We start from the raw sequence: 21,990 nt of genomic DNA, 5'->3' as shown, positions 1-21,990 counted from the left end.
TCTAAAAACAATATAAATAGCTGCTTAGAATGTTTATCAAGTTGCCTGCAGTCTAAAATGTCAAATAATGTTAAACAATTTTTTTCTGTTGAAAAAATTGATCTGGTTTGTTTGTGACTTGACCAAAAATGATTGATCATCTGCTTTGATGATTGTTGGGTGTATGAAGAAGTTTAAAGATGATCACAAAAAAAAGAAAAAAAAATCAAATTGAATAACTTCTTATTTAGTCATTTAAAAAAAATAAATAAATAAGAAAAAGGAGATGGAAAAAAGATGTTCTCCTTCTCTGGGCGCAGGAAGCGGCGGCTAGTTGGCAAGGCAACCTGACCTGGCCTCGCCTCTCCTCCTGATGAGAGTAGCCCAACCCCCTGTCAAAAGGCTGCGTGCCCTTCACGAGGCGCCCACGCAGCACATGAGAGTAACCCGTGTCACACACCGAAGTCAGCAGGGCCTCCTGAGCCACGTGCAAGCCTGGCAAGCTCCCGTCGTGTCCCGTTGACACCAAGCCCACCCAACCCTGCAGGGAGTCCTTCTCTGGTACGTATGGCTGAAATGCGCCCCCTCCCGCCATCCTGGAAAGCAGAACAAAAAAAAGGGGGGGGAAATGTGAGAGCAGAGAAACTCGGAGCTTGCGGTGTCTTGAGTTGGAGCTCTGCGATGGCGGCCATACCGGTTGTCTCCATTGTGTTCTGTTGATCGACTCAGCCCCGTCATCTCGCTCCGCTGGGCGTACACCTGCTGGCCTGCAACAAGAGAAATCCCTTCCACTGAGCCCAGCCCAACACCTCCTCCAGCTCCTTTTGTTCCTCCTCCCATCACCTCCCCTCTCCTCACGTCTGACCTCTGACCTCCCAGCTGGCCGTTTAGATTGACTTTGGGAACGGCGCCACTGGCCCTCACCCTGTCCCTTTCTGCCAGTGCACTTGCTGGCTCCTGTGGCGCCTCCTCATCCTCAACCTCCCCTTCCTCCTCCTCCTCCTCCTCCTCTTCTTCCAGCTCCATGATGGAACCGCTGGCGCCACTGGCCCCGCTGCTTGGGCGGCCCAAACTGCATGGTAAGGAGAGCGTGGCACCCTCAGAATCGTCAGCCCGACTGCTGCCTTCAAGCGACGAGTCCTCTACCGTGACCAGTGAGGGGCTGACCCCTGCTGGCCACACTTGAACGTCCGACATCTCCATCAACGTGTCTTCTTCGGTGGTGGCAATAGGTGCGCACTCCAGGCTGGAGACTTCCTGCCAGTAGGGCTCCACGCCTAATGGAGAGGGCAAGCTGTATTGCATGGAGGCCGGGGACAGAAGCTCCTCCTGCACCAGCCCATAACCTGGAGGGAAGACAGGGGCGAGACAAAAGAAAAACTAACACCAAGCAGGCACAGCCACAGGGAGGGTGGGGAGTTGGACATCAGCTGTTTCTTCCAATCTGCAAGAGAAACAGCAGGGTTCAGCCCTGTCCCAATAAACAAGACTCCAAGTCTTAGAATTTGGACTGATAATTTTAGATTCATTTGTCCAGCATAAAATTTCATTGAGTCCAGGCTCAGACAACAGGAGTTTCAAAAGTGAAACTAAAGTCATAAATATAAGAAACCTTTCAGAAAATGCATTCACAATGCATACACATCGAAATTAGTGAAATAATGGAACTTCACATAAAACGAAGGTCTTTTCAAGATTATTTTGCCAGGAGAAGAGATGCATAGAACATGAATCAATAGAAAGAATTGAAAGAATTTGGTGCAACAGCTTGTTGCAATGTAAAGTAAACTAAAAGGTTCCACAAGGCCGAATGGAGAAATGGTTTTGTAGACTGGGTCTACTTGGGTTTCTAATCTTCAGTAAGAGCTCAAAGTGAGAGCAGCCATTTTTACAATTACACAAGGGTGAAATATAGTTGCTGCAAATTTACACATTTTTACAATATTAACCCTTAAGGTTTAGAAGCTTGACTACTTCTTGGTAACTGCTTTGTACACATGCACCAGAATCAGAATAATCTTGATTATGGCTGTTATGAATTGATTAAATATAATAAACATTGTTGTTACTATTAATTTGGATATATTATAACTTTCCTAACAACTCGGGGCTAAAATTTCAATGCCAGTGTGATACATTTTGGCATAACTTGGTTCAAGGCTCATGTAGTCTGAACATAGCTTAATTTAAAAGACATCTCAGCAAACTCAACTCTAATATCCCAAAAATTCCTGCTATTAGCTAAATCTTTCCTTATGATAAAACTTAGAACTCAAGTCTCATAAGCCGTAACTCAAGCCCATTTTCTTTCATTCAAATTCCATTTTTCTTTGGGTAAATTGTCTGATTGGTCAAATAAAGTTGATTAAATTGACACAAGAAGGTACAGCAGGTCTCTGTCATTGGGACACAGCAATATGTGCAGGAGGTGAAGAAAAAAAAAACGGGATTTTGTGGATCATCTGTTGTTTGTGAAGTGATTGATGCGGGGCACCAGTTTGCTGTCAAATTCATAAAGTGAATCTTCAGAACACAAACTTTTCTAAAAAGAGAAAAGAAAGGTAGAGTTATATGCTCGTTGTGGGGTTGGCACGATATTCATCAAACTTTGGAAAAAAATTTCCATTTTGTTTTTAAACATTTCCTTTTGCTTTTGTTCAATTCTTATTCTTATTTTTTTTTCCCATTTTAGGATTCAGAGACCATTTCAGAAAGCTGCTTCTTTCAGAGACATTGCTGTGATACAAAAACCAATGTGGGGAAAGATTTCTTATCATTCCAACCCGTGTCAAGTTCCTGAGCGGGAGTCAGCAGCATCTTACAGGTTCTGCAGAGGAAAATGCAAGCTACTACTGCTGCTGCTCTTGCATTCTCCTGTACTGTAGCTGCACACCAGAATCATGCATTCATGTCTGCACCTCAAGCATTGAAAATAAAAGTCCTTCAGCACACACACACACACACATATTAAGGCACACACACTAAACAAAACTACAGGATTCATAATTGATATGTGACCATGAGTCTTCTTTCTTATTCTAAGCAATCAAACAGAATCACTATACAGCAAAATCTGGTATTTAACGTTATGTGGTCAAGCCTTTTAACAATATTCTGAGGGATTTTCTGTTGCTGATAATTAATTTAGAAACTAAAATTGTTAGTATGATAGAGATCCAAGTCCCCTGGTGCACACCTCTCCATGGTGGCTCCCACACCTCAAGGAGCTGACAAATGGTGAACTTAGATGTCTGCTTGCAAGAAAAGTCATCAGATCCCATAACACAGTGATAGGAATTGTATGGGAAGCTTCACAGACTGAGCACAGCAGACTTTGGGAGAGATCGCCATTGCTGATGAAGGTCAGCCAACTTTATTCAGTAGAATGAGCTCAGGGCTCTGAAGTGGCTCTGACACAACAGTTTTACACTGCCCCGAAAAGCCCTTTATGAGGAAAAGGTTTGTCATATTCCATTGCAATGTTGGGGTCAACATTTGCCAAACTTTGAAGAGAGTTCAGGTTCAGCAACAATAAAGTTGGTTGCATATTAAGATAGGTTGAGTTTTTTTTTGTTTTTCATGTTTTTAATGACACTGCACCCAAAGTGAAATGTCTGCAGCTTTATTGTACCATGTACAATGACAATAAAGTCTTTCTATTCTATCCTAGTTGCACTTACCAATGAAGAAGTAATATAACTGATTGTGTTACCCCATAAAATTAAAATATACACTCAAACTATACACCATTCATCAAAAGAATCGAAAGAACAGAAAGAGAAATTAAAGTGAACTTCTGTTGAAAACTTTACTAAGTAAAGTTCATTTTGTATAGAGTAAAAAAATATTAAGCGAATGGATTAACTGATTTAAATGAAATGGGGAAGGGTGCACAGAGACACTTCAGAGAATATTTGTTGAAACTCCACAGGTTCAATTCAGACTTTTTTAAAATCATTATTTCAGGAGATTATCAGATTGAAGTAAATTGTCTTCTACTTCCAGATATCATTCTCTGTAGATTTCTAACACAATACTCAAAGTCACACTCAAACACACTCACACACACATTCAACATTTCATTTATTTTAATTGAAACTACACAAACAAAATGGTACACTCTAATATGCAGATTAACAATAATATGAAAAGCTTCTATTACTCTCATTTTATTTGGAGTCATTTAAAAAAAAACTAAACTAATTATGTAAAAATACTTATTGTTGAGACAAATATAGCCAAAAATCAGAATGAATCTCATGATGTCATGTATATTTGATGACACTTGAAACTTTCCGTATGGCAGAAAATGAGAGGCTTGGATCACAAGTTTATAAAATGTTAAAATAATAATCTCTTGAATCAGTGACTGATTGATTGAAAAAAAAAAAAAAATTCACCCCCCACTCTAGCCTGGCGATGGAGGCAGTACTTTGACATAAACTAGCGTAAAGGTTAATGAATTACTAGAATCTTTGTCAGAGTTGATATATGTTATTGTTGCTGTCATTTCAGCTGCTCCCTGTTTTAGGGGTCACTGCAGCCAGTGGACTTCGCATGAAAGATCCGGCAACTGTTTTACACCAGATGCCCTTCCAGACCCACCCTGGGTTGGAACCTGCAGCCTCAGGATTATGAGACTATTACTAAGATTATTACAGAAACAATTTATTATGCAAGTATCTGGGACATTATTAAGATTCAGTTTTTGGTAAAAAAAATATTCAAATGCAAAAGCAAAATCTATTTTAAATGAAGAATTTTCTTAATTTCGAATTTAAATGATGCCTTTTGTATCAAAAAACTGAAACTTGAAACATTGTAAAAAAAATATGTAAATGTGGGTGAAATATGTCTTTATGGCACTTTTATTTTCTTCTCAGAGTTCATGGACCTATAGCCCAACGTGTGGGTAAGAAAATGTGTGTTTCTGGGATGGAACAGGACCAGGAAGGTTGGAGAAGGGTGATCAGAATGAGGTGAACGAGGAGGGAATGCATCAGAATGAGAGTTTGAATGAGTGAGTTGAGTCTGGGTTATCCTTCTTTTAACTCCTGCTGTTTAAACACACACACACACACACACGCCTATACACACACACACACACAGGTGTAAGATGCACAACATGTGGTGAATCACAAATTGACTGCATGGAACTACCTAAAGAAAGAAAAAGAAAAAAAAAAACATTCACAGGACACTAGGTGTTTTACCACTGTACACACAGACACAAACACACATAATCGAACTTAGATTCAAACAAAATGAGGACCCACACACTTTGCACACAGGTGAGGTTCAAATGTACGTGAAAGAAAAAAAAAAATCACTCAAACTACACACAAACACACCTCACAGCAATATTCCTGCAAGCAGTAACGTTTAGACAATGCTGATAGTGATTATGTCCTCAAACCTGGGCAAATCAGTAAAAATAAATCTTAAATAAAACAGAAAAGCATATTCTGTACATCTGGCTCACTTAAAACACAACTATAATGTCATTAAGTAAAAGATTTGCCCATGAATGAATGACATCACGTCGCATTGTGCACTAAACATTACATGCAATGCGGCTGACCATGTGTTACAGAGAAACAAATAAAATTTCACCAGTTATTACAAGAAAACAAAATAAAGCATTTGTTTGTTAATTTGGCATAAAAAACATGAATCAAACACAACTATTAAACAGAGAGAAGATTGAAGACTGTGAAGATCACTTCATACATCGACAGCATGCCATGCAGAAATTGTCAGCAACAAAAACAGCAGACATTCTTTCATAAAACTCCTCATTCAAACATCAAAATTACCTTAAACTATCCAGGTAGGAATCTATTTAGATTTTTAAAATTTCCCTAATTCACCTATTCTTGCAGGGTTTTGTGTGGTGACAAAATTATTCCTCATCTGCTTCATTTCATTAATTATGTTTGAAAAGATTCAGCTCACAGTCTCAGGTCTGAAGGGTTAGGGCTCACTTCCAGACACACACAAGCACACACACACACTGATACTGCAACAGCAAAGCATGCAGCATGCACGTGCACAAACTGTCATAGACACACTGAGCTGGATTTAAAGAGGAGGAGAAGGTCCCCACTCGACTGAACGAGGGAGGAGCGCAGGAAAACAAGATGACAAGAGAAGAAGAGGAGGCCCAGAGGTCAACATGAGGTCTTATGAGGTCAGAGGTCAGACAGGTAGAGCTGTGAGGAAGAAGAGCAGGACAGGGGAGGAGGAGGAGAAGGACGAGGAGGAGCAGGGCGGCTGGGCAGCAGATGTGACGTGTTACAGGTTTAGAGAAAAAGGAAAGTTGGAAAGATTCCCAAGGAAAAGAGAAAATTTCAGTTTCATTAGTGTCTGCTGTCAGACAGGTGAAATTTTGTCTTGTTCTTGGGAAAAAGATAGAAACAGACAGAAAGACAGACAGAGGAAAAGGCTGAAACAGGTATGAAGGCCCAGAGCACATTTCATTTTTGTACTAGAGCCACTTGTGACTTGTGTCTCCATCCCAGATGTACACACACGAGCATGTTCGCACACACATGAATGTATGTGCAACATGTAATTCAACGTGTAACCTAAACCATCTCAAACACCCATAAGGAAAACGAGTAATTATTTAGATGTCAGAATGTGTTTTTGCCTTAAAAACTTGTAAGTAAATGTAAAAGCAAGCTTCCCGAGGTATCATAGAAATAAGAAACATCTCCCCAAGGTAAAAGTATAAAAAGTGATTAAGTGTAACTTAAAAAAAATGACTTGTGCCCCAGTGAAAAATGCACAGAGGCGGTGTTAACGCATGCTGATAAAGCCCAGGTTCTTGGTGGAAGAATGATACCATTCCTCAGACCTCAAAAACTTAATCTGAGACTTATCATCATCACCATCATCATCATCATCATTACCAATAGCAGCAAAGCACCATGCAGCCCCAGTTCCTTTCAACTTACCCCTTCTGAAAAACGGGGGCCTAATAACTCGTGGCTTGTGCACGAGATGTGATGGCTTTGTGTCCGTGATCTCTTGTGGGGCAACAGAAACAAGGTACAGTGGCTGTTACCCACACTTTACGGAACAAGGGAAGTTTTCAGAAGTCGAAGATAAATGAGTAGGATTTTCCAACAGAACGTCAGCGTAAACATCTGTTTTCTTAAGCCCCGTCTACACAACTCTGGATATTCTTTTAAAAGACATTATTCTAAAAAAAATGCTGCCAGGCCACTAGGTGGCAAGAATGTTCACAATAAAGACATTTTCCAAAAATAAAATTAAATAAAATTAAACTTTATCAATATAAAATTTCCTCCCAGTTTTTTTTCACCATTTCAGCACATTAAAGTTTAATGTCAACTGGATCAAAATTAAGCAAAAAAATTAAAAATTAAACAAACATAGAAAAAAAAACAGTAAAAACATGTCTTCATTGTTGTTTTAGTTTGGCACAAAGTAATAGTGGTAATGCACAAAACAGGCTGCTACTGCTACATCACTGTCTCTCAGAAGCATCATATTTTGAGTCTGAACAGGTACAAAGAAGAACAAAAAAGAAATTTGTGTTTTTAGAAAACTTTGCTAATTTTCCCCCAAATACTCAATTTGTGTGTGAATGGGAGGTGCATATAAATAAATTTTATAAATAAAATATCCAAAGCAGTGTAGACAGAGTTTGCGTCATGTTTTTGGGCCACATTTTCTATTTTTTCACTCCAGTAATAAAATACCTGGTTCAGGTTTTTCTTGTACTTGTAAGTATTGTAAAATGTAATTTCTCACCTAAAATACATATAATTATGGAGCAAATTTGAATCAGAAATCCACAGCCTACAATGATACACATTTTTAAATTTCAGTGATTTTCAGTGTTTTTTTGTTTTTTTTTTAGAAAGATAATTAATTTCTGATGGATAAATAAACGTATTTTCAAAGAGTGGGTGGAGTGTCTTACCATTAATGACACTGGGAGACAGAAAGGTGGAGTCACGTTCGCCAAGACGGCAGGCACCCTCCTCTGATGATCCTGGTCCTGGCTGTGGGGCTGGTCCCTCCAGGGATGTTACGATGTCTGCGCGGTCGATGTTCTTCAGAGCAGTGTACAGGCTCTCCACTGAGTAGAAAACACAGCGTAGGGGAGGACGACAAAGGCAAGGAGATCACCAAAAAAAGAAGTGCAAGTGTGAAGTCAAAAACAGAAAAACACAGGAAAGCTCAGCAAAGATGGGAATGCACTATATAAAGAAATGATCCAAACATAGGTGTAGTAACTTAAAATGTGTAAAATCTGAAACAGTGGTACTGAAATGCAACACTGATTGTTTAGATTTGAGTTCATCACCAAAAGTATATTACAGTAACTATCTTTTAAATCTAAATCTTTTAAAAAAAGGTGTATTTGTGCAGCCATATTTGAATGAGAAGGGCAACAAAAATGCAGCTAGTCCTAAATTTTAGTCACTATTTCTAATGTCAGATTCATGCTAGCTGTGGTTTTATTCACACTACAATCTGGATTAGCTGCACCAAAACATCCCAAGCATGCAGATTTAGTCTTTGTTCAATCCTTATGTGAATAGGTTTTCTTCTCAAGCATCTATGTTCTTGTACTTTCTTTTTTCTTAATTTACTGTGTTAATTGTGCACAGTTCAATTCTTTAAGACTGCACACAGGATGTGGCTACCATAAGTTGGCTTTATTGTCAGTTTAAAAAAGGAAGAAGTGTTGGACTTACTCTTGGCCCTTTTGCCCTCTCTGCTCACCCATAAATTGAGCAGGGCAGAGCTCTGGTCCAGTAAGGAGTTCGGATTTTCCACACGGATCCTGTTGATGTCGTCAACACCAAACTGAAGCTCTCGTGCCAATTCTGACGGAAAGAAGATCATAAAAACAAAAGGGGAAATACTAATAAGCCTGGTATTTGAGCCAAAAACATTAGTTATCTCAATATACCACATGTTAAGAAATATAAAACCTTATCAACAAGACTTAGTAAAATAGACATGGGAAAAATGGGAAATGTAAAGTGAGTGACTCTGACAAAGGGAAGTAAGACCTTTCTGCCAACCTTTCTGCCAACCTTTCTATGTTTTTCTCATTCACATATTGAAGTAGGGGTCTTCCAGTTCTTTTTTGATGTAACTGGGAGAGTAAAGGAGTAGGGCGGTCTGGTGCTTTAAACAGAGCTGCATTAGCAAAGAACCCCACAATTTTAAGTATTTTCTACATGAAAGGTATTTTATTGTAACAAAAAACATGATAATGTCTTCTTTCATGTATTTCATATTTGTTAGTATTGAGCAAAGATAAAAAAAGCAGCAAGGTTTGTGGTTGGCTGTTGGTTAGCAGTGCTCAGAATTTTCTAATAGTGGCCTGGATCAATAACATTTTTATGCCTTTAGCCATCTGAAATGACTAACCTGCCCAACTTAAACCCAGCTGTTCTGATATAATGTTGATTTTGATCTCGGTCCTCTCCATGGCGTTCACTGTTGCTAAAGAGAAAAAAGAGAGAGTTCAGAAACACCAAAAACATGCAAAGCCAATGACATCAGTAGCAAATATGTAAACAGTTAATGAACCAAAGACACTCAAACTCCTGTTTAATTTGAGTTACAGAGTATATTTGTCATAATTTATTTGGTTTCAGTGTGTAATGTATGACCTGAAAGAATTAACACTGACTTGGCTTACAATTAATAATAAAACTTACCTTTTTTGTTCTGTTGGGGGAGGTATGCAATACCCACAACATTGTTTTTAACCACATAATCACCAAGTTTAGTCACCACATGGGCATAGGAAGTCAGACTTTGGGTTAAGTTCAAATGTTAGTTCTACTAACTGTAGCATCCAGTAATCATTACAAAGGAACTAAGTTGCAATGTAGCAGCGCTGTGTATTTGATAGACAGAAAAGACCTTTCCTCTTCACTTTCCACCAGCCATTAGTACAATTTTTTTCCACATATTTTTATTTGGTTCATTTACTACAGTCAGTTTAAGGACTCGTCTGTCTAACTCCACTGTGAGGTCCTGCCCATTCTCAATGCTCAGCTATAGTGCTAATGCTAACAGCATCTGCTGCCATGCCATTGGACATCCCAGTGGAGATACCAGCGTCATGCAGAACCAATCACCGAACTCATTCTCTAGCTTCCAAGGCACTTAGGAAAGAAAAAGGTAATTCCTCAGGTGCCATGGAGACATTATGGGCCATGTTTAAAACTGCTGCTTGCTGTTTTGGCTGCACATTCAGCCCTTTTCCTCACAACTGCACTGCAGATAACTTTGGGGCATATTGTTGAGCAGTGCATTGCATCCAAGGCTAGGTCACTGTGCCATGCGTCCACATGAGAAAGATAGGGGCAGAGTAGGGGTAGAGTAGAAAGCAGGGTTGTGGCTAAAGGGACATTGCAACATTCTGTGCCCATCTCCACTATGTTTTTTTTTTTAATTAGGAGAGGGCTGATGATCAGGCAATCAAAGACTCACCCACACCAGGCTCGTTCAGTGCACTGTAGCGCTCTCTCAGGGCTAGAGGGGTCAAAGTTCGTCTACGCTCCTCACTCCCAGCAGCCTAAAACAAGGCAAAAAATGTCTTCATACTGATAGTCACATGTGGACCTTTTTCAACTTTTCACAAGAATTGTCTGGACAATGTAACACTGAAAACATGTAGAGCTTTGAACAGTTAAAAGTGACATTATTATGAGTCTATTTATCAACAGCCTGAACTTTGGTCATTTTTGAACAGATAATTTATTTAAACAACTTTTAAAGTAAAACATGCAGCTGGGAATACAAGAATAATCTTTAGAAACACAAAGTCTCCATACCTTTGAAGATTTGTTTCAGTCCAACAATATGAAAAAAGATCCTTTTAAACCAAATTTATTATTGTTGCCATTTTGGTGTCCTATCCCAATAAACAGGTCAGTAAACAGTACCTAGTACCCAATTTATTTATTTTTTTAATCTTAACTCTTTTTTTCCACCATTATACAAGTATTTGTCCCAGAAATACTAAAGTATTATTCTGCAGGTAATCTTTGCAAAATATTAGAGTTTCTTGCCACATGGAAAAATCTTTAAAAATTACAATGACTCATCTTTTAACATCTTTTAACTCCTTTGAAATTCTAGACAAGCTTGTACTGGCAAACCAAACCTAATATTCAGAGAATGTAATATATTCTTAACAAACATTTATATTTAGGAATGTTTAGTCACAAAATGTTTGAACGTAAGTACACATTTGCAGGTGATTCCTTACCTTGACACAAGGTGGCATAGTTATGTTAAGGTTACACAATACGTGCTGCGTGTCCTCGTACTTTGTGCTTTTCCGCAGGAAAGACAAAAAACCAGTGGCTTCTTTGTTGCTATCTCTGACCTAGCACAGATAAAATGATTGAAAGAGGGGGGCAAAAAAGCGTATAGAGAGGCAATGGTGGAAAAGGCAAAAATGATGGAAAGAGCAGAGAAAAAAGTCAGGAGAAATGGAGCAGAAAAGGACAAAATAGATGGAAGTGTGGGGCAGAAAAAAAGGGAAAAGAAAACAGACCAAAACAGGTATTAGATTCCTTGATAGTGTCTTGAGTATGTCGCGTAGTATCATTGGACCAGAAGCAAGGGGGAAACTGGGATGGAAGCAGTCCACAGGCAGGCAAGAGAGAGAGATTTACCTGCACATTTTACCTGGACGTCTGTCAGACCAGACAGTTACAGAGTGACCATGAGAGAAAGAAAGAAAGACAGTGAGACAGACACATACAGAGAGGCAAGGCCGCAAGATAGGAAAGCAGGCAAAGAAAGTGAGGGAGACACGGGACATGCAAACAACTACCCAAGAGACTACAGCTAAACAGGTAAAGCTGCTTGGTGCGTGGCTAGAATAATTAAGAGTAGCTGATACTAAACAGTATTTTAAGTTATAGTGAAAGACACACATGGACACACATTGGTGGAGCCAAAAAAATAAAGACATTGAGCACAATAAAACACTGATATGGTCACAAGGCAGAGAAGAAAAGACTTTTACACATCTAGTTCCACAAAGTTGTGAACTTTTTGGATTTACAAGAATGTTTTATTCATTTCCTACAGAATGTGGTCTAATGGAAGTAGGACCAAGACTAACTATTTCCTTCCATTTTTACTTTAAATGCACACAAATCAAATCGCTAATTTCTACTCTCCTAGTATTCTTTATTTTATGTATTTGCTTTGTTTTTGCAATTAAAGGATGGTTGGATTCAGAGATGCAAAAAGCTCCTTTAACAACTTATTGTGGCTTTGCAAGTATTGCTTCTAAAAGCATTATTTATTATTGAATAAAAACTATTTAACTAGCACACACCTCTCTGTGTGTCATTATTAACCCTCCTGAAGCTCTTGTAACTGAAGAGAGGAAGAGAAGCCCTTGTAACTCCGGGTCTATTTGACCCAAAAGCCACGAGAGGGTTAAAACATTACAAAACAGCAGATACACTTTTGAGTTTTGTAACTCATAGAACCACCATTAGTAGCTAACCACCTCCATTGGAAACACAAACTTTGACAACAATAAGGGACCACTTTGTTCCTCAAAGATGGTTTGTAAAATCAGCTCTTCTTGACTCTGTAGCATCTTGATGGCTTTAAAACCTAAAAATAGACATAGCCAATAAGATGGAATTTTCTCTTTAGCAAGAAAACACTTTCAAATCTTAAAATTGTTTGTTGGCTGTTGCTATTTTAATTTTCTCTATAAGGTACTGATTTTAGAGCTGGTAGGGACGAACAAGACTTGGAACCCATGAACTTATAGCCGGTTTTCAATTGCAAAAACATTTTGACAAAATACTTGATTACTTCAAATGTTACCTGTCCAGAGGGGGGTACATCCCGAACAGTCACCAGTTCATCATAGAAAAACAAAGCAGCATCACATTTTTCCAAAAAGCAAGATGAAGCCTGAACTCATCTTAGATGAGTTGACTGAATGCTTACTCCTTGCATATAAAAGTTAGATTTCAGGATGCAGCTGTGGACAAGGCTAAGAGAAACTGGATTTCCAAGATACTCCTGAACATATGGTATAACCTATAACTGTGTCCAATAGTAGTTTCTGGACCTTTTAAATAAAAGAATACTTTTTCTTCCTATCTAAAAGTTTTAATGTTTTTACCGGTATGCTATTTGCAAGAAGCTGATGTGACAGTAAAAAGTAAAAACACACAGAATCACAATATGAACAGGATGTTCAGGTGATCAGAAGGTGTTTTAGAGGGAAACAGACTATCTGGAGAGAGGATCTTTGACATGCTAAACCCAAAAACTGAAAAGAACAAAAACCCTTTACAATGTGTGGATACATGGTATTCTCATGGAGACAGAGAAAGAAGTTATATGAATGGTCAGGCAGAGACAGACCTTAACAGAAACAGGCAGTCTGTTGTCTCTGAACGCCTGGAAGCTGAAGCTACGAGGCTGCTGAGTGGCCTTTCGGATGGGCACCAGGTTCCCAGAACACTCCAAGTGCAATGGCATGCCCTCCATAAGCTGTGGAAAATGTTCAAATGTTAACATGAATTATCTGATCTAATATTTTGATCAGCCCCAATCAAAGGCAGAAGTAAATCTTTAGAAGTTCTTACTGAAAAAGTGAAAATACAATTTAGAAAAATAAGCGTACACTAATACTATTCAGGAAATTTTTGCTTTTCATAACTGTGTTGATGACCACTTTGTTTTTCCTTTGTGCTGACCTCAATATCTCTACTGCGTGCCACTTCGGTGAAGTTTTCATGCAGCTCCAGCGTCTTGTCCATCTTGTCATCCGTCATGCAGTAACAACGCAACCGCCCTTCGCGCACTTCATTCATCTTCGCAAAAATGACAAACTTGGCCATATATGGAACCGACATCAGCTCCTTGTACAGCAAGTTGGCAAAGGTCACTGCCTCTGCTGTACGGGGACAGTCTGCCAGCCAGAATCTAGATTAAAAAAAAGATGTAAGCTGGATGTAAGCTGGGACCGTGGTTCACAATTTCGTTCCACCTCATGTACCACATGTGATGCGAATGACAATAAAGTCTCCTTGAATCCTTGAATCCTTGATAAATGAAGAAATGTTACACATGGAGAGAGGAATCAGACATTGAAATGAGACTGGTAATAGAGCTGTCTTGATTACCTTGCAGACACGTTGGTGGTAAAATTGGCACAGCTATTGGCGTACATCAGTTTGGTGGTTCCAGTGATGTCCTCCCACTGAGCTGGTGCTGTTCCACCTAAGTCACAACAAACATATAGTATTATACTTGTATACAGAGCACTACACAATGTCTGAAAATGCAGAATTATAAATAACACTTTAGAAATTTCAAGACAGTGCAAACCTTCACAGAGAAATTTTCAATCCCAAAAAATCTTTTCGTACCTATAACGCTGCAGAGGAGGCGCAAGCTGGTGGTATCACCCTCGCCTGCGTCACGTATACTTTCCCTCCAGGACGGTGGTAAAGGAATGCGCAGTCCGATTGGGCGATGAAATTTGCGCCGCCGTGGTTCAATGGTAACCACCGGACTGAAGGTTGCCTGGTTACCGAGCTGCCTCGTCAGCAGTTCATCTGGGATTGGTTGTGCCTGAAGTTTATAAACCAGTAAGATGAAACTTTCTCAAAATGTCAAAAATACAGTTTAAAAATTAAGACAAAAAAGGCTGAAAATCTCAAGGCAAATACAGAATAACGAGCCAAAAATGATAAGCATGAATTTAACACAAAAGGAAACAAATAAATTAATGTGCCAAAAATAAAGCAAAAAGATAATAATAAAAAAAAATTCATCAAACTCACAGCCATACTCACACATGCAACAAACTTATATTTCACACTTGACCCAACTCAGACCAGTACATCAGCTCAGTCAGTGTGGCTCGCAACTTAAATCAGGAAACTGAGGAGTGACGGATGGCTGAAGGGAAACAAATCAGGAATAAGGCAAAGCAAACTCAGACACATGCGTTTCTTTTACATAAATTAAAGAAAAAGAAAAAAGAAAGAACAATAACAACAACAAAAAAAAAACTGTTCAGTGCTCTGACAGTGTAAAAAAGGTGCTTTAATAACCAAAGCAACAACAACAACAAAACAACCATGTGAAAAAATATAGCCGGTCCCACACTTTTAATGTGTCCCAGTCTGTCTTATATGTGTCAGGTCATGTTACCTTATTGTTAAAAAAGGTTGAGGGTTCAACATTTTACATCATATTAATTTTTAAAGACAATAAAACTAGATACATATTTAGTAACAAGCACCTCTCGGTCTCAATTACTACAAGTTTTTTTTTCCATTTATCATCTCATCTTCCATCGTGTCAAATTTCTACTTGTCCCATTACCTGCAGCCCCAGCCTCACTCTCTTGGTGACAGCTGTCTCGGGGAAGATGGCCTCCACACGGGGCACCAGTTTACTGCTCAGCCGGCCACCCTCTGGACCGATCAGATCACTTTCCTGTTGAATGCGGGAGACGACAGCGAAGTAGAGGGGGAAGTCTGTGGAGATGATTCGACGGATTCTTTTCTTCTCCAGCTCCTCTTGACTCTCCAGCTCTGCGATGTCAAAGAAAGGGCACACAGAAACCAAAAACAGGGGGAGGGTTTTGTTACGATCCATATCCAAAAAAAAAGACTTTCAAAGTTTGCTGGGATGGCTTCCTTATTTATAAGTTTTTCTTGTCTCATTTGCAAGTCTTTTGAAGACTGACCTTCGTCCATGCCATTTAAAATAGTTTCCAGCACTTCATCGCCATAGCGATTGCGATGCTCTTTCCAGACTGAGCCGTTTTCACTGCGGAGGACCACAAGCTCTCGATCCCCGCGGGCCAATGAGGCAAAGTGAGGGATTTCTACAATTACAGGCCTGCGGAGAAAAAAAAGAGCAGGGTGAGCAAATATTTTGGTCCTTGCCTTTGAAGGCAGGTAAAACAAGCTAAAGAAATCTAAGCTTGACTCACCCAAGAAACTGCATACTGGATGGCCCCAGAGAGATGATCCGGCTCGCCAGGCCCTCCCCTTCAACCAGTGGAGGAGGCGTGGTCAGTTTCTGGGGCTTTACAAGACGACAGGTGATCCTTGTGGGTGCAGCGCAGGTCCGAGGAGGGATGATCACCCGCAGGCCGTGGTGTCTGCTTCCTCGCATGGAGCCTCCTCGTGCATCCACCATGAAACTCACCAGGAACCTGAGTGCCGTATGGTGATTTAACTCAAAGGTACAGATGGGAACTTAAATAATTAATCTGTAATCAGTGAATGTCAGTTTTGTCAGTGAAGAACAGGTCATGAACAGCAAAACGTGTGATGATCTCACCCTGTGTGTATGGGGCTGGCCACGGGGCTGACGTTGTCTGAGGTCTCGGTAGCTGGACTGCTTGGGATGAGTGAGTCATCATCGTACTCTTTTGGCAAAGGGACGGGGGTGTGCTAAAGTCAGAATGTGAGGAAAAAGAAAGGCCGTGAAATATCAAGAGGCAGTAAAACAACCGTGACTGAAACGATTAAGACAGAGAAAATTGCAAAGGAAACAAGTAGATTGGTAAACATTGCTGCATGAAGTGAGCAATAAGAAGAAATGAAGAATACCTGGTCCAGCTGAACTGTCTCTGGTGACACACAGGGAATTCTGGGAATAGCAGGAGAATATGGCCTGTGGCAGAAAAAATAATAATCAGGAAGCAGGAAAAGGTGCCTGAAAATTACTATTCAATAAATAAATATGTCTTATGCTGGTGGATCTTATTATTTAGAGCAAGAATAAAATTTGTGTCAACATTTTAATCAGCGGCACATTTACACATTCATTAACTAATGGTGATCAAGTAGATTTGCTTTTATTCTAAGGTTTTACATAACATACTGATGAAAATAAAATCTGATGTTTTCCTGGTACTAAGATTTTAATGGAGTTGAGGTCTTGACCTCAAATGTCACAATGCAACATCTACATTTATATTTTAGCCATTCTTATGTAGATTTGCTGGCATGCCAACTTCAGTTGCTTGGAAGAAAACTTGACTGACTAAAATATTTTGGCATATAGAAGAATTTAAGCAGTACTCAATGACAGCAAAACAAGAAAACCAAATCATTACCTCTCCAACACTGCTTGACACTTGGTGAATTTGTTTTGTTTGTGCAGATACAACTTTACTAAATCTGAGCCATCCTTTAAACTTTCCCGAGCAGTGAAAGACCATTTGAGAGGACTTACGTGGTACCCGTGCCACCATCGAAGTCTCTGAGGGTTTTCTTTGGGGACAGAAAGTCATCGTCCTGGTCCTTGAAGTCGTCAAGTTTTAAATAACGTGCTCCATCCAACCCGAGCAGCTCGTCTCCTGCGGGCAAATGAGAAAGTTAGCGAAAGATAACGAGATAAAAACAAAGCAGTTGCAAAAAGAACACAAAGAATTCAGAGAGAAAAAGGATGAAACTATGGGAATACCCTTAAAATATTGAGTGAACTCATTTTCTAAATGTTTCAGATCTGGAGAGAAAATGTACCAAGGGAATTTATCTTGTTTGGAACATTTCAGCTAGTTGAAAATATTTATTTTATAAGTATTAGAAATATATAAGTATTTCTAAAACTGAGCACTCCATTTCAAATCTAATGGTTTTTGTGAATGCTGATTCAGCATTGTTTCCTGTTTTTTAATCTTTCCGAATGTTTTTTGCAATCTAACTATAAGTACCTTCTGCATACTTTGTGCTATTTTACTCATTCAGAAATCAACATGTTAAGCTTGTTCAGGAGATGAGTGCTTCAACTTTTGGGTTGAACAACTTTTATACTTTTCAAATAGTTTAATTTTATTTACAAAAATTTTCTCCATAAAAATACATTGGCGTCTCTTTATTTCCTTCAAAAATACAGCTTTTTTTTTATCTGAAAATTGAAATCTGCTCTATTTTTGTCTTCCTATGCTACTTTTAGTTTTTAACTACCATTCTGCTTAGCTTTTAGCTAGTAATTTATTTCTTTTATATATAACAACCCAGTTTCAGCTTCTTTATCAAACTTCAGCAATTATTCATTTCTCTCGTTTAGCTTGATTTGATCTACAGCGGAAATCAATACTCATCCTTTTCGTCCCGTCACTTTCATGAAACAACAAATGACCATAAAGTAACTGCAAATATTTTCATTCAACATCCAAAGCCAAAAGGAACCAACGGAGTGGAAGAAAAAAAGGTCAAACAGTGAGTTTTAACACAGCTCAGGACACTGCATGGACAGCAAACTGCAAGGCACCTGGTGACAGCTTTTTTTAATAAGGTGAGCATGCTCATTAAAGATGAAATCATGTGTTGATGGTAGTTTCTGTGTAGAGAAAAAATATCTCAATTATTGAACAGGAATGATGTCAAAATAATAACTATAATGAAAACAGGAACACATTATAAGCACTTTGACAGAAATGTTTATGATTTAACATCCACCAATACAAGCTGTTCAGGAACCGACCAAGATATGCTAAACAAGTGATAAGAGATGGAAAAACAAGTAAAACAACCGAAACAGATTGCAAAATGAGGTTTGCTTGTGATTATTTAAAGCCAAAAGACGGCTGCATGAACAGCGAGTCTTGTTTTCAGGAGAGCCTCACAGCTGCCACACAACATGTGTTTAATCAGCTAATGACTCAGTTAGGTTGTAAAAAGCAAAAAGAGCAGCGACACTAAATTGGAAGGCAGACATTTTGGTTTTCTATGCTGATATATTGGAGTTCCGCCAAGAATAAGACCATGACCGAATTTGCATCGAATGCTACTAAAAATGGAGAACTTGTGAGTTTGAGCTGATGACACGTTGAAATGAAATCTGACCAAGTTGGAACAGAGATACAACAGAGGAGATGAAGACAATTTAGAGCAAACAGAGCTGGAGTTGAGAAAGAAAATCATTAGAAACACAATTAGTGGCACACAGAGATAATGAGAGAGTGCGATTGTAATGAAGGCACAAGTTCACCAGCCATCGGATTGGACAAGGCAGAGATACAGACACAGTCCTACCTAATGTTAGCTGGGCAACCCCTATGAAACAAATGGAAAAAAGGGGTTATACATCATCAACCATAAAGCACCATTGCACTTTTGATATATCAGTGCATGTTCCATGCAGTTATCTTCAAGCAAAAGTGGGATTCAGAGCTGAAAAAGAATTGAACCAAAATTTTTTCAGATGATGTGTTTTACCATGTTCAAAACAGTCAAGCCTACCTTCATCCTCAGAGACATCCAAAATCTCATCTACCGTCTCAGGGAAGCTCATTCGGTGTTTCTCTGTGGTCATCTGACGGAGCAAAGCAAAGTTAGAGGGAAGAGGAAAAAGCTTGTTCTTTATGCTTTTTTGGAAACCATGTGTGATGAGTTACTCACAGTGGAAACAGACTCCTCAGTGACCAGCTTCAGCACATCAATAACAGAAATATAGCCGAGCCGCTTAGCGATGCCCAGAGGAGATGTCCCATTCTGCACAAAGAAATAAGATAAACATTACTAAAAAAGTATATCTTATTTATATTCAAAATACGGAACTTTTCACTCTGTTCAATACTTGCTCACTAAAAACCTACAAATTGAACCAACCTTAATAATGGACCTTAGCAAACACAAAAATGGCTATAACTCAGACAATTTTACAGATACTGAGTAAAAATTTGGCACGACAGCAGCTGAGCATCATCCCTAACAGATACTTTGAGCACTACACAATGCAAGATAATTTTGCTTAAAATTTTGTCAATAACTGTTGATATAAATCTTGTCTGTCTGTTAGATAAACATCTTGAACACTTGAACCACCAAAAACTCCCAGAAATAAGATGATCTTAATTTAATACTCTGGCCTGAAACATTACAGACGATACACATTCCTTGAAGGAATGCTTGGACTTTAATATTTGAATGTATTCATCAAAGCTACTCTCTGCACCAACATGTCACGGAATAGACCTGCAACAAGTGTTTTAAAAAAAAGTATTAATTCCATCTGTTTTCTGCTCCTTGTATCTGCTCTTAATGTTTTGCACCAATGCAACTGATGAAAACAGATGTGAACGTCACACCGAAGTAATTTCGTTGGGCTGCGCGCCGTGTTTTAGCAACAGGGTGACAATATCAGTGTGGCCCTGCTGAGCCGCCTGGTGCAGAGGGGTGTAGCCCATCTGTAGGAAGAAAATAAAATAAACGAGGACAATGTGCAGTCAGACAAGAGAAGAGACAGAAAATCCGTGTTTCCAGCTCTGATAATGAAAAAAAAAGAAAGAAAATTTTTACCCTCGTTTTAGCATTCACGTGAGCCTGCTGCTGCAGAAGAAACTTCACCATCTTTATGTTGCCATAGTGACAGGCCACGTGAAGAGGAGTGTAGCCCATCTGAAAGAAGATGATAGAGACTATAGATGCATGCATGCCTACTGACTGCTTTAATCTTGCGTGAAAAAGCATACAAACATGACTCAGCACAACCGTATAAAGACAGTAAACACAAACAAAGGAGTCATTTAAACAAGTCATGCATCAATAATTTAAAGATTCATGACCTGTTTTTATTAAACACAATACAGCAAAATATAAATCAAATGTAGAAAAAGAAATATTTAAAAAAAACATTAATTGTATATCATAAAGAAATGAAACCATTTTATCTTGTTTAAGATCACTGAGCTCTAAATTCTAAAATCCTGTGGTTTATTATTTGACTGTTACAGAAAATGGGGCACTGTATTTATTAGTAGAATAGTTAGTGGAATAATTTCAAACTGTCACAGTGTAGCTTAAAAAACCAATGGAAACTATTTCTGTCATTTTTTTAAATTCTTTTTTGCATTAATGGATGTAATTACGCACCCGAGAAGCAGCGTAAACAGACGCTCCGTGTTTGACCAAAGCGTCGGCGATGCCCACATGACCCTCCTGAGCTACAAGATGCAGAGGGGTCAGTCCATTCTGAAATACAGGAAAATATATCACAAGCAATAAACAATCTGTCTTTTTAGAAAAAAAAAAACCAATACTATGATCTATACTATAAAAGTTGTATTTATTTATTTACATTTAAACCTAAATGTTTGCATTTCATCTCAAACATTTAAGTTTTATCTTATCAACTTAATTTCATTTGTTGGTTTGCATTAGTTTTTTGCATTTTTAGGCCTTACTGTCCAACAATAAATTAAAGATATTCTGGGATTGAGAGGTATGTAACAGTTAGAGACAGGGGTGGAAATTAGCACCCGCCACCGGCCAAATGCGGGTAAATATTTGAAGTGGCGGGTGAATTTGATCAACACACATGCCACTGTGGCGGGTTGGCAATTTGAACAGAAAAGGTGTTATTTGTCCTCCTGACATATAGGGGGCAGCAATGTGCTCGAGTTGCTGCTGTTACGTCAAGCCGCGTTCCCCCATCAGATACGGTTTCCCCTGTGTCTCCGTAAATAATGACTTATCTATTAACAGAATTGTTTAAAGGGGCAAATATTTCTCATTAAAAAACATAATTCTTTTAAAAATAAAATGTGCTAATAATATCATAATAAAGAGGAATAAACACAGTTAAAGACTTGTTGGTCAAATATTTTTGTCCTATGTTTTAGAGGGGCAACCGATTATTTCAGACAGCTGAAATATTCGGTTCCCCCCTGGTAACTTTTGCAAAAAAAGAACAAATGTGTCCAAATTCACAGGACTTGTTATCCATGATGTGAGGAATGAACACAGTTAAAGACTTGTTGGTAAATTAACTGGTTGTTGTTGGATAATTAATGATCTAAATAACATTCAACCCGAATGTTATTTAGATAAAAGCAAAATACCACTTCAGGTGGAGAAAACCGCCTGAATAATAAAAATATTACAACAGTTCACTGCAAACCCATATGATGCACTCGATCCACTACAGATTACATGCAGTCTAACACCAATTAGGTGTTGTGATGAGAAGCTATTTTATTTT

The 21,990-nt window shown here is 38.8% G+C and overlaps 1 protein-coding gene across 7 annotated transcripts in view; it reads right to left on the bottom strand.

Annotated features, from left to right (window-relative positions):
• Positions 1–21,990, bottom strand: part of ank1b (ankyrin 1, erythrocytic b) — a 65,143-nt gene that overhangs the window by 2,284 nt on the left and 40,869 nt on the right. For 2 of the 7 annotated variants that reach the window (XM_037979363.1, XM_037979362.1), the window contains exons 18-40: positions 20,883–20,981; positions 20,310–20,408; positions 20,099–20,197; positions 19,410–19,502; positions 19,251–19,323; positions 19,044–19,064; positions 17,239–17,362; positions 16,611–16,674; positions 16,339–16,451; positions 15,986–16,210; positions 15,737–15,891; positions 15,370–15,581; positions 14,406–14,610; positions 14,160–14,256; positions 13,731–13,959; positions 13,396–13,524; positions 11,255–11,374; positions 10,474–10,558; positions 9,400–9,474; positions 8,715–8,846; positions 7,934–8,092; positions 674–1,325; positions 332–575 (exon numbers count right to left, since the gene is read on the bottom strand). In XM_037979363.1, coding sequence (XP_037835291.1) covers positions 332–575; positions 674–1,325; positions 7,934–8,092; positions 8,715–8,846; positions 9,400–9,474; positions 10,474–10,558; positions 11,255–11,374; positions 13,396–13,524; positions 13,731–13,959; positions 14,160–14,256; positions 14,406–14,610; positions 15,370–15,581; positions 15,737–15,891; positions 15,986–16,210; positions 16,339–16,451; positions 16,611–16,674; positions 17,239–17,362; positions 19,044–19,064; positions 19,251–19,323; positions 19,410–19,502; positions 20,099–20,197; positions 20,310–20,408; positions 20,883–20,981 — 3,504 coding nt within the window. Of the gene's footprint in view, positions 1–331; positions 576–673; positions 1,326–6,938; positions 7,011–7,933; positions 8,093–8,714; positions 8,847–9,399; positions 9,475–10,473; positions 10,559–11,254; positions 11,375–13,395; positions 13,525–13,730; positions 13,960–14,159; positions 14,257–14,405; positions 14,611–15,369; positions 15,582–15,736; positions 15,892–15,985; positions 16,211–16,338; positions 16,452–16,610; positions 16,675–17,238; positions 17,363–19,043; positions 19,065–19,250; positions 19,324–19,409; positions 19,503–20,098; positions 20,198–20,309; positions 20,409–20,882; positions 20,982–21,990 lie in introns of all 7 variants that reach the window. The other 5 variants (XM_017410556.3, XM_037979365.1, XM_037979367.1 and 2 more) reach the window with 4 other exon arrangements.

This window comes from Kryptolebias marmoratus, linkage group LG14 (assembly GCF_001649575.2).
Source record: "Kryptolebias marmoratus isolate JLee-2015 linkage group LG14, ASM164957v2, whole genome shotgun sequence".
Lineage (NCBI taxonomy): Eukaryota > Metazoa > Chordata > Actinopteri > Cyprinodontiformes > Rivulidae > Kryptolebias > Kryptolebias marmoratus.
The sequence above is the reverse complement of the archived record's forward strand: the minus strand, read 5'-3'. Positions and strand labels throughout refer to the sequence as shown.